This window comes from Penicillium bovifimosum, assembly GCF_028826915.1.
Source record: "Penicillium bovifimosum strain IBT 22155 chromosome Unknown utg000003l_segment0_segment0, whole genome shotgun sequence".
Lineage (NCBI taxonomy): Eukaryota > Fungi > Ascomycota > Eurotiomycetes > Eurotiales > Aspergillaceae > Penicillium > Penicillium bovifimosum.
In genome coordinates this window covers 697,196-712,105 of record NW_026622712.1, presented here as the reverse complement: position 1 = coordinate 712,105, position 14,910 = coordinate 697,196, and the positions used below count along the sequence as shown (strand labels likewise).

Sequence of the window (14,910 nt, the reverse complement as noted above, 5' to 3'; positions counted from 1 at the left end):
GGAATTTTCACTCTCCTGTGACCATTTGATGCCAAGGTGGCTATACAATACTTGGCGTTCTAGTTCTGCATAGTCGCAATACCAAGGCTGAGAAAAGCACAAGGTACTCCGTACGGCGTACACTGACTCAAAATAGAAGATTCGCCTATGAATACCGAATACCAGAACAATACTAGAAAAGGTTGTATTTTTACTCCAACCATTGCATCATTCACCGAGCTGTATCCACTTTCTAACTTTGGAGAGTCGCACTGTGCGACAGCACAAGCACTTTTCAGGGTTGTTCAGCATGGTCTGACATGATGCTGAGCACGTCAAAGGTGAGGTATATTATGTTGTAGACTGTCGGAAGTAGGTCAAGAGGAAATGGTGCCATAATGGCAAATCTATGTTCATCGCAGCATGGATCGTGAATATCCTCCTGCTGATCATATTTTTAAAATACTAGCGCTATGTGCATACCGAAATTTCAAGGGGGCCGATCGAGGCACAATGACCCCATCGCACTGAAATTTGCGGGATAATTCTTCCTGCAGCGTAGATCCAGTCTAACGCATCGCCAAGTGCACATCGTACCTGATGGTTTCAACAGATCCTCCTTGAAAGAATATTCACAGCCAAGTGGTAAGGAATGCCGAGCATATACAACCTCCAACAGACCCCTTTGGTTCTTGTTGGGGCTACATGGTCAGATTGTGTCTGGTAGGCTGGTAGCGAGGGGTTTTAGACAGAACAGGTAAGCGTGATCCCCAGATGAAAATGACGTAAAAAAGAAAAGAAAAAGAAAAAAGAAATTTCTTCCCTCCTAAGTGGCTGAAACATCCGAAAGGCGGTCTCCTAGACAAATCACAGTCCTCGTCTGTGCGTTTCCCATTTCCCCAGATTTTCCCCTTCCCCAGACTCAACATCGACTGCCAGTCTGCGCATTCAAGTTTAGAGCTGAGCAGTCATGCGTCTCGGAATTAGACCGACATTCTGCAGTTGCCCGGGAATAGTAAGGACGGTGCAAATGACTGCCTCGGACATTGAACCCCGTGGTCCCTCATTGTAAGAAGTAACACGTAGTCCCCTGTTACGGCGCGCGAGGAACCATTTCCGTCTCACGTGGTTGAATTTCCATACGAAGCATTGGAATGTCGATGGCTGAGATTCAGAATCCACGCACATGGTCCCTGGCATCCAGGTACAGCGCAGTCGCAGAATGCCATCCCGATCTCCCAATTGGATGGATCTGAACCACCTGACTGAGACTCGGAACCAGGACGAACTACACAAACATGCGGTGTATTATCCCCTCACGATGTATGATGTATCAGTATGGCTCAGAACCCCTCTACTGTGTCGTGGAAGTCCGAGCAACAAATGCGCGATTAAACTCACAATCCCCAGGCCCTGAGGGGTAACATCGTACATCCCCTTCTTGGCTCTTAACATTTACTTCCGCAGTAATAGTTATGACACTTATGTTGTACTGACAAAATTCAACATCCAATGGATGTAAACCCCAGACCTCTCAACATAACCCAACCTCCCATTAACTAGACCTCCGCTCCCCCGGATTTGTCTCATTTGTGTCCTGAATAACCGAACCGAGCCGACCACTCAAAACTACTGTGTAGAAGCCAAGAACCCTGAACATTTCTTCACTCCAAATCCCCAATACGCAGTAATATTTACCCGTCCATTTCCCCCGCTATATTAGATAATAGTGCAGAGCCCATGACACATGATTATCATCGTCGCCGGGTCTCGACTGCGATGCACTCAGGCACTCAGGTAAACAAATGGCTCAGAGTGCTTCGGATGCTCCAGGCGTTAGGTGGGTAACTGGTAAGGTATCAGCGGCCGCAGTTGATGACGCAAGGTGCTATTGGAATGATTTGGAGGCTGTTTTGGGTATTATGATACTGCACCTGCATACTTGATTTCTGCTCTCACTTGGCTTTCGGATTTCTCTTTTGGTGGTTAGGCCTTTTTGTGATCGCTCATTGGATAAAGAGGTTACGACAAATTTCAGGTGTAGTATTCGCCATTCACTAACACGTTGTCCAGAGGGCCACTGCGACCTGTCTGATGCAGAGTGTGGCAAGCTTAGTTCTCTAACTAAGACCCCTAACCGCTAAACGCGAAGGGCCCGCCTCTGGGCCTTGTCCATGAAATACCTAGACGAAAGAGTGCTTTCATGGACATCACCTAGCACCTTTCTTCGCCCCTGGAAAGCTCGTCGAAACAACTCCTTTGCCTCTTTGTACCGGCCTTGGCGATAAACCGAGAGACCAAGGTAATGTATAGAAGTGAGCGTGTTTTCATGATTCTCGCCTAGCGCTTTCTCTCTCCCGTGAACAGCTCGCTGAAACACACTCTCTGCCTCCCTGTGCCGATCTTGGCGATAAAGCAAGAGACCAAGATAGTGTCTTGTAGCGAGCGTATCTTCGTTGTGGTGGCCTAGCACCATCTCTCTCGCTTGAAGAGCCTGTCGGAACATGTTCTCTGCCTCTTCGTGTCGGTCTTGGTGATAGAGCGAGAGACCAAGAAAATGCGTAGAGGCGAGCGTGTCTTTGTCATTGTGACCTAACACCCTCTCCCGTCCTTGGCGAGCTTGTTGGAACATCTTCTCTGCCTGTTCGTACCGATCTTGGTAATAGAGAGAAAGACCAAGATGGTGTGCAGAATGTAGCGTGCTTTTGTGGTCACGACCAAGCAGCTTCTCTCGCCCCTGGAGAGCTCGTCGGAACATGTCCTCTGCCTGTTTGTTATGCTTTTGGCGATACAGTGAGAGACCAAGATAATGTGCAGACTGGAGCGTCCTTTCGTGGTCACGACCAAGCATCTTCTCTCGCCCCTGAAAAGCCTGTTGGAACATGCCCTCTGCGTCCTCGTATCGGCCTTGACTATAGAGTGAGAGACCAGTCCGATGCTGGCTGTCACACTTCGTAGGGCTAAATCCGCGAACCTCCCTTTGGGGCACGTTTATAAGAAGTGGCATGGTAGTTAAACCAGGCGTATCTTGAACAACAGTGTTCGCAACTGCTAAAGACGGGACTGTTGTTATTGTTGTCCAGGAGGCAAATTCTTCAGTCAATACTGTAACCGGCGAGGAACTGCGCACGGCTGGGATAGCCTTTGCAGACTCTGGGGAGAAAGGTATTCGGGATGCTATCCATTCGTGTGACATTGCGGATGCAGCCGTCATCCGATCATTGGGATCACGACACATCAATGAAAGCACAAAGTCGACGCCTTGTTGGCTTATACCAGCATCGGTGAGTACAGTGACCGGGAAGTCCTCCTCTGTATTGTATCTTGCAAGCGACTCCGTCGTAGTAAACGCATGCTTCTTGGTAAGAACCTCATATATGATCTCCCCAAGAGCCCAGATGTCTGTGGCGTACGCACTTCCTGGATTAACGAAGCCCCAAGTCTCAGGGGCAATATACCCTGGGGTACCCCTTATCGTCTTTGTTTGCCCACCGCTCTCTTCGATTCGTTTAGTGATACCAAAGTCTGCGAGCTTGATCCACCACTCCGCCGGAGGTTGTGATTTTATGAGGATATTCTAGATATTCGGTTTAGTATATACTCTCTGTTCCGCATTTGAAAAGAAACCCACATGTGGTTTCAAATCCCGATGAGCAAACCCGTTCTCATGCATTAGAGTTAGACCATCGAGGATCTGGTATGCAATATGTTTTGCTTCAGCCTCTGGCAGCGGTGGTCTTTCATGTAGATAGGTCAAAAGGTCCCCAAGTTCAAGGTATTCCATTGCTATAAAGAGCTGGCTAGGCCCTTTATACCACCCGAATGACTTCACAAAGCATCGTTCATACTACTTGAGAATTAGTAAAGTTTCTTCCCTTAAATTTCTTGAGACACTAACACGATAATGCGAGAACTTGGTAATCGCCTCCAGCTCCCGATTATAGTCGAACGACCCGTGTCGCGGGTCTGTGTTAATCTGCTTGACTGCTCGGAGCGCACCAGCTTGGGTGGCATCCGATCGCCCGCCTTTGATGCATTTCTCTAGCCAGACGCTACCAAATCCACCGCTCCCAATCTCTTTTTGCCGCTGCCAATGCTCCGTTCTGGTCACAAGCCGCTGTCCGGAAGCGGGGTCTGACACCTGGAACGTGTGGACTGTTTCCACTGTATGGTCCGGGAGGAAGTATGTGTGTAGCTCTGAATCTTGAACGAGGTCTGAAGTTCGTGCCATTGTGATGTTCCTGTGAGTAGTTCCCAAGTCGATGGGTGGTTTGATACTGGTGTGCCTGAAACAGAGCCTCAGAACCCATCGGGCATCCCTGCACGTCACCTGATACAGTTGCTTATCCCAGGCCGTCCTTTTGTGTCCAACCTACCTTCACCTCAGCCCCATTGCATAACTATCAAAACACTTTCTTAGGTCAATGAACTCGACCATATAGTATAAGTTCCTAGAGAGACTGTTCTATAATCGATTGACGATTCTACGGGATAATGTCTACCATTCATGTGGATATCAGAATGAAAAGTGCTGTCATTGTCATAAATGGGAAGCAATGCGGTGTCTCTCATAGCTCCCAGCCTCCCCCGCTCTCGAAAACCGAACTAATAGCGAACCCTGGAAGATCCGGCCCGTCGTTGAGCCTCAAGATTGGCATTGACCGGCCTTCGGGTCCACGCATTTGCAGTCTCAAGCGGACGATTCCCCGTGACCTCGTCCTTCACTTCGAATCGCGAGACTGGGAAGATCTTTCTTCCATCTTAGTTCGAACAACTAACCAAGGTTCTCTCCAGAAAGTCTTGAAAATCCTCTTTCAATCTTTTAGCCGGAGGCAGAAGAAAACAGTGGAAAGGGCCCTTGGCCTTCAGCGCGAAAATAGTGCTAACGAACTGCAACAGATTGGGAGCAAGATCCTGCTTAGCTCTCTCAACGCCCTCAAGTGAAATGGCAACTTCCTTGATTCCGTGATTCCGCGGGAGAGCCCGACAAGCAGCCCGCCAGTCCTCAAAGAGGTCGTTAGCCACCTCGCCAACAATCCGGACTAGATCAACGTCAACACCCTTTTTTGAGATTGTGGTACAGTTCAACTTGAAAGTGGGCAAGAGCGTGTTTGTCCTAAAGTTCAGGTTGAGGCGGGATGAGGGAGGTAGAGCCGCAGCTCGGGCTGAAAATGGTGCCAGCCTCAGCTTCAGGGTAAACAGGTACTCGAGACGGAAAAATGGGACCAGGATGAGCTTGGCCGCGGCTTTGTAGACAGCTGCCAGGCCTGCGCGGTCCTCCTCGGGCGGATCGAAGAACTGGCGCACGACTTCTGGGTCTTCGAAGAGGAAGTTGGTGTTTTGCGGGAACTCGCACATGTCGCGCAATTTGACACGGGTCTCTACAATATTGCTGCCCAGTTTGACGGGAACTGCCACAAGATGGCCGTCATGGGGGAATATGAAGATATTGTTCTCGTTGGGATCTTGGAGTGGATTTTTGGGTTGATTTCCTGTCGATCCGATGCCGTCCTTGACCTTGTCGAGGTACATTAGGTGCATGTCGTAATCGTCGAGGTCCTGTATGTCGACCTTATCGGCCCCCATGATCATCTTTTCCATGGCCAGCGTGATGCTTTCGAGGTCCGCTGTAGGCTTTCCAGCGTCTGCCGAAGTGTTGGTGATGGAGTTGGCGGTTGCCATGTAGATTTAGTGAGAAGTGGTTGATGGCATGAAGGAGAGAAATGGAGTGGTGGACAGGTGAAAGAATTTGTCGCATTCGCAAAGTGTTTACAAGTGCCCAGGTCCACTGTTTGTTTATGTCCTCGAAGACTCATCGCATCTCGCAGGCACGTGGACTGTGTTGACCTGAGGAAGGACCGACCAACACAGACGCTCACGTGTAGCTGGCTTCGTCTCAATGACTATCTCCGTACAATATTAGCTCACATCTCAATCTAATATCCCAGAGTCAGAGTCTGCCAAGCTAATCAGTCGACATGCCTGATAGGTTCTGCTTCTCAAAATCTGATGAATTCCAAGACGAAGACTTACAAGGAAGTCCACAGTGCGATTCTTCCTGTTGATAACGAAGAGCTGGCCAAGGTGTTCGGAAAGACATTCAACCTAGTATGGTGCCCAGGCGTAGTGCGAATGCTCCGTTGAAACAGCGATTGACCGCACATTATGGCAGATGGACGGGAAATAGCTTGGTGTGAGTCGGTGTGACAGGGTTTGGCTTCGTTTGTCGTTTGCATTTCGCTTGAATTACTGTCGTAATTCGAGGACTCCGTTCTGACAGTACCTCCATTGGATGGATATAACCAGTATGCGGGAATGGATGCAGAATATACCTAGTTAATAGGTTTACTTCAAGTAAAGCGTCCACCAGGCGGGTTGGAATAGGTATGGCCAAACTCCCAGGATATATATCAGTCGGCGAGGAACTACCTAAGGAGTACTGTGTACCTAATTATACGAGCCATTGGCCCTGCAGCGTGTAGAATGTCGTTTGATGCATTCACTATCGACCAAACGACTCATTGTCCCCTCCGGTCTGCGGCTGCTCTCAGTGCTCTGCTAAGCCATCTCCCAGCTTCTACTTCGGCGTGGAGATGGAGGTCAGTACGAAAGGTGCACTCCACAACTCATCGGAACACATTTCACTTTGTCATAACTCATGGTTGACTGAAGCCTTTCCATGGGTCTTGTAATTGGTCTCAATCGATTAGCAAACGCACCAGTCAACGCAAGGCACTACACAATCCCATGTGTCGTGTAAGTAGATACCGGATTGAACATGAGTGAAGATCAACCGTTCGAGGAAACCTAAGGAAGCAGGTGGGTTGTCCAGACATGAAGACCATTTGGCATGGTATCGTGGTGAAGTGTGAGCCGCAACGCAGCCTCACGAAAGCACAAGGTGACACGATCCTCCAATGCGCTCGCCTTAAACGATCTATTCATGTCCAAGGTCCAGGTATAGCAAGCGCTTAGGTCATTCCAAGGCTGTACCGTCATATGCTCGTGATTAGTCGTGCCCTCCCCTGCCTCTCCCCCTCCCTCCCTCTCTCTCACTTTATTTTCCCCTTTCTCAATTGATCCCTCGTCAACCTTCATCCTCAGACCAGTCAATATACCTCCCACAACGAAGTTCCTGGGTAATCTGGTCTGCGGAATCAATTGACGAGGCGCCTCACGATGTCCGAGTAGGATATCAAGGGCCCCAAGCGCGTCCTTCCCTCGGCTGCCTCGCCCAATTGCAGCCCACCTTCATTGAGCGCCGAGATTTGTTTGAGGATCGCGAGAAACAAGCAAAGATGTATGCTGCCTCGAGGAGGATTGGACCTCTCGTCTCACTCTGTAAGTATCCCGCCATCTCTTTTCACCTCTTTTCACCTCTTTTCATCTCTTATGCATCACCCCGAGTCTGCAGACCATCTCGATGACGAGAATTGATACTGACGACTGCAGACGACACAGAGACAGAGGAGCCTCTCTCGGTACATCCACGAGGGACGGAGCTCCAGTTGTTCGCAGCCTCGAAGATGCGCATCTCAAACAATCTCCAATGGAGGTCGAGTGCCTTTGAGATTCATCGTCTTGCTCATGAGCACCTGTTGATCCACGGTCGCATCGATGGCGTGGCCATCATCTCGGCCATCGTCGATGCCATCAATCCGGCGACCGGCATCGTCATGCAAACAAGTGCGTATCCTATCCACATCTGAACCAGAAGGAAGTTTCCGAGCTGACCAGTCACTTATTGCTCCAAGAATAGCCTCCCGTAGGCTTCGCACACACGTGGCGTTGCACGGAAGAAACCGAGATGCCCAACGGATACCTGAAGGGGGTTAAGATGGGAGAGGCACTGCATGGGTCGACGCCAGCGCAAGCTCAATATTCTGCAAAACTTGGATGGACTGGTAGAGGCCGGAGAGATGCTTGTGGTCCTTGGGCCGCCCGGCTCGGGGTGCTCCACTTTCTTGAAGACGATCGCTGGAGAGAGATACGGCTTTTATGTCGACAAGAACTTCGGCCTCAATTACCAAGGTATGGTGGAGAGCGCAAGCGTGTCAGACTGTCAGCATCGCCGATGCCTGCCTGAACCTGGCTCCGCTGCAATGTTGGGATAACTCCACTCGTGGTCTCGACAGTGCTAATGCCATCGAATTCCACAAGACTCTCCGCATGCAGACGGACATAAAATGGCGCCACTGCCTGTGTTTCGCTTTACCAGGCTCCTCAGGCTGCGACGTCAGTCAAAACCGACCAAAGTGCAAGGTGCAAATAGGAGCACCTGGTCAGTCTGGTGGGGTTATTCTCCAATCTCCAATTTCTCGGTCGAGACACCTTGAAGCGAGCGAATATGGCACGATACCAAAATGCTACCGATGATGGTTCCTCGCCGAGTATTGAAGCCTCTCATGGGCCCATGGCCCGGCGGCTACCCGACACGAATCCTTGACCGAGGCCGACCGTGTGGTGGAGAAGAGCAAGTACGAGACGGCGCAGCCGTATCAGCCTCCGAGTGGGAACCGATTTAGCTGAGTGGTTCTCTGTTTGACCGCGAGACCAAATGCAAGGAGCTCGAATTTGCCAGGTTCGATACACCCTATGGCACGACCTGCGCTGAATATCTCAGTGGCTATATGCAGACCATCGGCAGTCGGATTAATCTAATCAACCCCGAGGCTACCTCGAGATGCCGAGAAGATTAAAACAATAAAGAGGAACCCGCAGAAGACACTGCCAATACTGCCAGGCAGCCCAGTCATCATCCGCAAGGGCAGGTGTGGACATGCAAGTGCAACGTCCGTGAGCTGGGAGTTACCTGTCACGGGATGAGCCCTGTTTCTCTGAAGAGCATCTTGAAGATCTTACAGTTTAGGTTGAAACTCCATTGATCTGGCGGGTAATGTGCATGAGAAGGGTATGGTAGAAAGGCTGCGCTTGCTGGAATTGGCAAGCGGGTCCATACACTGATCTGGCGACATCATGCCGTCTGTGTGCTGAGAATGCCGAGAATCTTGTGTCATGGGGTGAATTTCGCCAGATCAGTGTATGGACCCGCTTGCCAATTCCAGCAAGCGCAGCCTTTCTACCATACCCTTCTCATGCACATTACCCGCCAGATCAATGGAGTTTCAACCTAAACTGTAAGATCTTCAAGATGCTCTTCAGAGAAACAGGGCTCATCCCGTGACAGGTAACTCCCAGCTCACGGACGTTGCACTTGCATGTCCACACCTGCCCTTGCGGATGATGACTGGGCTGCCTGGCAGTATTGGCAGTGTCTTCTGCGGGTTCCTCTTTATTGTTTTAATCTTCTCGGCATCTCGAGGTAGCCTCGGGGTTGATTAGATTCATCCGACTGCCGATGGTCTGCATATAGCCGCTGAGATATTCAGCGCAGGTCGTGCCATAGGGTGTATCGAACCTGGCAAATTCGAGCTCCTTGCATTTGGCCTCGCGGCCAAACAGAGTGAATACCAGCATCCTGCCCATGAGGTAGTTGAATGGGTTCAGCCAGTAGATCCAGTATCGCCAGAAGGTGACGATTTGGGCATAAGGGACGAGAACACCGCAGAAGGAAATCACTGTCTATTTCCACCGGGAAGCTGCCTGGTGTACGGATGAATGTACATAGTCTTATCCATTCTCCAATTACAATTCTCGTTGAATTCACTCCCATATTCACGTCCCCGACTATCCCTATTAATCATTACGGCGGTCCTAGAATGCATATTGCCTGAGAAGGAACCGTGGCTGGCGATAGGTATCGTAGAATCTACATGGGTCTGATTGCATCACATTCATCGTCGCAATACCTACCAGTACCCTGTCTATTCCTCATACTTCATGCCTACCAGTGATAGCACAGACGAGCATTACTTCAAGTAGGACTAACTAAGCTTATATACTGTCCTACATCATATGCAAGTCTGTCGAATCGACATTCATCCCATCCAAGGACTTGTTCTCGGCTCCTGTGACACAATGTCGCTATCCAAGGATTGGGTGGCCAATTTGTCCGTCTCCAAGATGCCAGTGGTGAAGGGATGTGGCAATGCCACATTGCGGCTCGGAGCTGTCCTTCTTCGAGATCGAATGTCTGAAGGGGATCGGAAGACATTCTATCTGACCAAGTGGTAAGGTTGGCCACGATGAAGGGATTCAATGTTCAGAATAGCATTATCCCAATCAAATCACACATGCTTGACAATGGGCTCCAGATTGCATGGTGATTGAATCATGAACACACCGGAAATTCGCTCTGGATACGCAGAAGCAGTATGCATGCCACCATTTCAGGTGTTCTGGAAGCAGGAGGTAGCTATTCTCGAACTTATGATCGATCATCATCCATCAATATACAACGTCAACATGTATAAACATGAGTGGGCGTGGTGGGCACTGATAAGACAGTATTCTGCCATTTGTCACCGCCCCACTCTGTCTCGCCTCGCCGCCTTGCATTCGCCATTGCGCTCCGAGATAGGCTGCCATGCATGCAGTCAAGAGTGAATCCCTTCCCTTTGAGTCGTCTGTACCGCCTCTTCCAGCTGCAACCTAAAACTTCGACCATTGCTTGTTGGTGAACCTATCCTTTGTTCAAGAAAAGCGCTTTTCGACAACCCTGATCGCAGAAGGGAATTTTCCTTACGCGCGACGACAGCAAGGTACTTGCTACAAAAGCCGGCAAGATGCCTAAATATAAGTACCCTCTTCCCAGACACTTTCAACTAGAAGCTAACAACCCATGCACTCTTCTGTAGGTTCTCCCGCAGTTTCCCGTTCCAGCCGATAGAGCCGTGTGTCGTCAGGAGCCGATGCCAGGCGCAATGCGACACACTCCACATCGCCCTATCGACGAAATACTAACCATGCCTCCAACTTCTAGGCGACTACTGCGATGTCTACCTGACACATGACTCGATGAGTGTGCGCAAGGCGCATAACTCCGGTCGAAACCACCTGAGAAACGTGGTCGACTACTATCAACGTACGTCTCGCGATAACGCAGAACCACCCTTCCAACCGAACGCACAACTGACAAGACGTCCATTCCAGAAATCGGTCAAGAAAAGGCCCAGTCCGTCATCGACTCCATCACTTCCTCCTACGCCGCAGAGGGCCAACAAGCCCCCAACATGATGCCCCCCGGTGCATTCCCGCCTCCTCCCTTCCCCGGATTCCCTGGTACGTCTCCCAGAGTCCCGCCCTAAGAACCCATCCCCGAAGACCAAGCCAAAGCTAACAAAACCAAACCAGGTCGCCCCGGCATGCCCCCTCCACCCTTTGGCATTCCACCACCAGGCGCCCCCGGCGCCCCAGCCATGATTCCTCGTACGCTCCCCATACTCACAAGTTCCAGATCCCCACCATACCCAACCCCAACCCCATACCCAAACCCATCTCAAACAATCAAGCTAATCATCTCCCCACCCAACAGCCCCAGGAGTCCACGGCCTCCCATTCCCACCTCCCTTCCCCAACTCCGCCGGAACCCCACCAACAGGCGGCTTCCCCCGCCACCGAACCTGCCCCACGGCGCGCCCATCCCGCCGCCCGGTGGCTTCCCGAACTTCCCGATGCCTGCGCCTGGCGCTCCTGGGTTCCCACCGCCTATCCCGGGTCAGCCGATGGCTGGTATGCCTGCGCCTGGTGGTCCGTCGCCGATTCCGACGGGTCCGCGTGGGTTGGAGGCGTATCCTCCTCCTCCTGGTGGGCCTTCTAGTGGGATGGATCAGAGGTGGTGATTGGATTCGAAGTTCGGGTTGTGGTTTGGTGTTGATACCTTGTCTTAGTGGGGGATGAGGTGCCGTTGGTCAGGCATCTATCTCTGACGGTTGCTTTGGATTTTTACTGTTAGTGTAAAATAGCGGTTTTTCTATATTGATTTCTTTTTTGTTTGATTATTCTCCGTGTCTTGTACAAGGCGATCTCTTGCGGTCTTCGTATCTTCAATCACGCGGCTGTTGTCTTGATGTAGTAGGCTACCGTGGACCTAATTGAATTCCATATGGAATGAACTGTAGACTGGAAAAACCTGACTTGGAAGGATGACATCTGCAATAATATCGGGGGTAGAGGTAGGACATAAATAACATTTTTACACTACACAAATAAACTACTTGCCAGAAACCAGCATACCTGGAGGTTAAGATGGGTATGAAAAAAACTGATAGATCCGAAGAATAGATTCCATCGGCTGCAGACATCCTGCGCGAACGAAAAAGAAATAAAAACCCAAGGCCAATCACCATATCCAGAATGCATCAATCAACGCCGAGCAGGACAAAAGACAAGGGAAATACACGTCGATCGCGAAAGGGTTTGGACCAGGACTCAAACGAAACAGACCAAAGGGGGAGAAGTAGGAGATGCGAAGGGGGAGGGTGATGAAAAAAGAAGATCACACCAAGAAATGTGGTGGATTAAGAAGATGTTCTCCAAATGAACCTGCAACGACAGGAGTCCAACAAGTCTATACGCACATCCAAAAAGAGAAGATAGGAGAGAATAAAAACCCCGAACCCAAAAGGAAAAGACATCGGTATCCCGCGCTAAAACAAAATCACATATCTTCATCTCGGAAGCAACAAAATCTGAGACCAGTGGCCTCTTTTAGTGGTCATAACCAGCGCCTCGTTGCCAAGGACTGGCGTTGTTCTGGGCTCGATAGGTTGTGGACAAAGCAGATTGGCCAACAGGAGCGTTATCATAGCTCCGCGGCGCAGGTGAAGGAGATCGACCGTAGTGGTCATATCCGGCGGCGGGATTGTGATGACTCGGGGAGTTACTGGGGAATAGTGGCACGGATGGGTCAACGGGTGACCGCGGTGCCTGGGTGACAGAGCCGTGTGGTGGGTAGGTGGACTCCATTTGACGGGCCACGGTGACACCGTTTCCGCTGGAGATAGAGGCGTTGTCATCGTCGAAGGGATTGTGGGTATATTGCCCAGACTTGACATCACCGCGGGCAGTGGCACCAAGGGCATCCAGTTCAGTGGTAAGCTGAGTCTGTGACTTGATGAACGAGCCACGGTCGTCGCGCATGGGCTGGTAGCGGACATCGGGGTTCTTGGAGACAATAGCGTAGATCGAAGCGATCAAAACTAGAATCAAAAGGATTAATGCGAATATAGCATTGTAAACGAAGAAGATGACCCCCATAACACCGATCATCATTCCCGGAGGGTCAAACACATCCGAGAAGACCAATAGGAAGACGGAGTTGAGGAAGTTGATTGCAGCAATCGAGATGTTGAAGATGTTGGTCTTCTTGTCCATCCAGGGACGAAGCACGCACACACCCACCAACATGGCCAGCTCAAGAACCAACAAAGCCACTGTTTGAACGACCGGTGCAGGCTGGCTCAGGCCAATGAACATGCCTTTAATGAAGATGTAGACGAGGAACGGAACAACGAAGTAGTATGCTGTCGCTCGGTACTGCACATACAGGAAGCCCCACTTGTTTAGGCAGGTGGGATCGGAGTAGAGGATATAGGCCGGGTTCTTGTGCATAGTAACAGAGCGCTTGGCCAACCGAATAACCTTCTGAGAAGCCCATCCAAGAGAGACGAGCATAGACAGGAGCATGACCGCGGCCAAAACCACCTCGGCTGCTGAGTCGCGCTGGGTGAACTCCCAGAGGCAAAGGACACACATTTGTGGGAAACCGATGAGTGTCAGTCGGAACAAGATACCACGAAGAACCACCTTCCATCCATTGCGGAAGTCCTGGAACCTTTCGCTCTTCATTTTGCCATGCTTAACGAGCAGCTCGGTGATGCCCTTGAAGGCCGCAACGATGATGACGACAAAGACAACAAAGACGGAGAAGAAAATCAGGCCGGTAAGGAATATGTTGGTTTCCTCCATGCCCGCACGGAATCCAACACGGCCGATTCCTCGGATAACAGTGAGTTTCTGGGCGTCGGATCTTTTGGCAATGCCAGAGGCCCGCTTCACCAAATCCATTGCAGGGTCCACAAGATCACGCTTGCGGCGTCTAAGGACTTCCACGGAAGTATCACCAAGTTGCGACAGGATAGTGGACGGTGTTCCACCGGTCGCCCGTTGGTACCAGGTAGCAATCTTCTGAATGAAGCCCACGCGAATGATACCCATACTCCACTGGAAGTTCTGGGTCCACGCTTCGACAATCGGAGGCATGTCTACAGAGATCATACCAATCATCGCTTGCGACTGCATAAATCCGAAGAGAGAGAGCGCATTTGCCGCAACATGAGCTGCCGTGTTGGAATGACCTAGTCCGGAGGTGATGGCGGATGCAGCGAGTCCCAGACCAGAGATAACAGCGGTTGTCCACGAGACCCCAACTTGATTAACGGTCTTGCCGTTGGAAAGCGCAGCCTCGACACAAGCAATCTTTTCACCCGTGTCGGCCGTCTTGATAACAATGCGCACCTTCGCGTCAAGGTCGGGAACAGTATAGGCAATTCCTATTCATTTCATGTTAGCATATTGCGAGCTTCAATTGCGATGCAGCGTAGGGCGTACCTGGGATGCTCTCTGAAGTGCCCTCTGGCAAATCGAGAGAAAGCGGGCCAAGGTCCATAGGTCCAGCAGACATGGGGCACATGCCCATGCCCTTGATTGTACATGGATTGAGCGTCTTTTTGTATGCCTCATAACCATATGCACTGAGGGTCATCTCCGCAACGACCTTGCCCTCAATGTAGGAGACACCATCGAAGCCAACCACAAGAGAGTTGTTTCCGGGATAAAAGACGACACTGAAGTAGGTTGCCGTGAAGTTGCTACTTTCCATGCACACGCTGAGTGCATTGGATTCCAGGAGCTGAATAGCAGAGGCTATCGGCGCCAGAAAGGCGACGAAGCAAGTGAGAAGAGATAATGACCGCATAGTAGCTTATAGGACTGTGTCAAAAGGAATTGCGAAGCCGAAGCACTGAATAG

At 50.7% G+C, this 14,910-nt stretch overlaps 5 protein-coding genes across 5 annotated transcripts; 2 read left to right on the top strand and 3 right to left on the bottom strand.

The window, feature by feature from the left end:
- Positions 1–2,119: 2,119 nt before the first annotated feature.
- N7515_003322 (serine/threonine-protein kinase) lies at positions 2,120–4,210 on the bottom strand (the record flags this gene model as incomplete). Its single annotated transcript, XM_056664066.1, has 3 exons — positions 2,120–3,556; positions 3,611–3,826; positions 3,878–4,210. 3 exons carry the CDS (start codon positions 4,208–4,210, stop codon positions 2,120–2,122), a joined length of 1,986 nt encoding a protein of 661 aa, XP_056523123.1.
- A 374-nt stretch (positions 4,211–4,584) lies between these two features.
- Positions 4,585–5,661, bottom strand: N7515_003321 (uncharacterized protein; the record flags this gene model as incomplete). The annotated part of the gene is made up of 2 exons (XM_056664065.1): positions 4,585–4,728; positions 4,759–5,661. 2 exons carry the CDS (start codon positions 5,659–5,661, stop codon positions 4,585–4,587), a joined length of 1,047 nt encoding a protein of 348 aa, XP_056523122.1.
- Positions 5,662–7,832: 2,171 nt separating this feature from the next.
- On the top strand, positions 7,833–8,093 carry N7515_003320 (multidrug resistance ABC transporter; the record flags this gene model as incomplete). Its single annotated transcript, XM_056664064.1, has 1 exon — positions 7,833–8,093. The coding sequence occupies one exon, from the start codon at positions 7,833–7,835 to the stop codon at positions 8,091–8,093; it is 261 nt and encodes an 86-aa protein (XP_056523121.1).
- Positions 8,094–9,894: 1,801 nt separating this feature from the next.
- N7515_003319 (putative U1 snRNP complex component Yhc1) lies at positions 9,895–11,720 on the top strand (the record flags this gene model as incomplete). Its single annotated transcript, XM_056664063.1, has 4 exons — positions 9,895–9,949; positions 10,862–10,963; positions 11,032–11,160; positions 11,233–11,720. The coding sequence occupies 4 exons, from the start codon at positions 9,895–9,897 to the stop codon at positions 11,718–11,720; spliced, it is 774 nt and encodes a 257-aa protein (XP_056523120.1).
- Positions 11,721–12,588: 868 nt separating this feature from the next.
- N7515_003318 (transient receptor potential ion channel family protein) lies at positions 12,589–14,857 on the bottom strand (the record flags this gene model as incomplete). The annotated part of the gene is made up of 2 exons (XM_056664062.1): positions 12,589–14,432; positions 14,491–14,857. The coding sequence occupies 2 exons, from the start codon at positions 14,855–14,857 to the stop codon at positions 12,589–12,591; spliced, it is 2,211 nt and encodes a 736-aa protein (XP_056523119.1).
- Between the last annotated feature and the right edge of the window lie 53 nt (positions 14,858–14,910).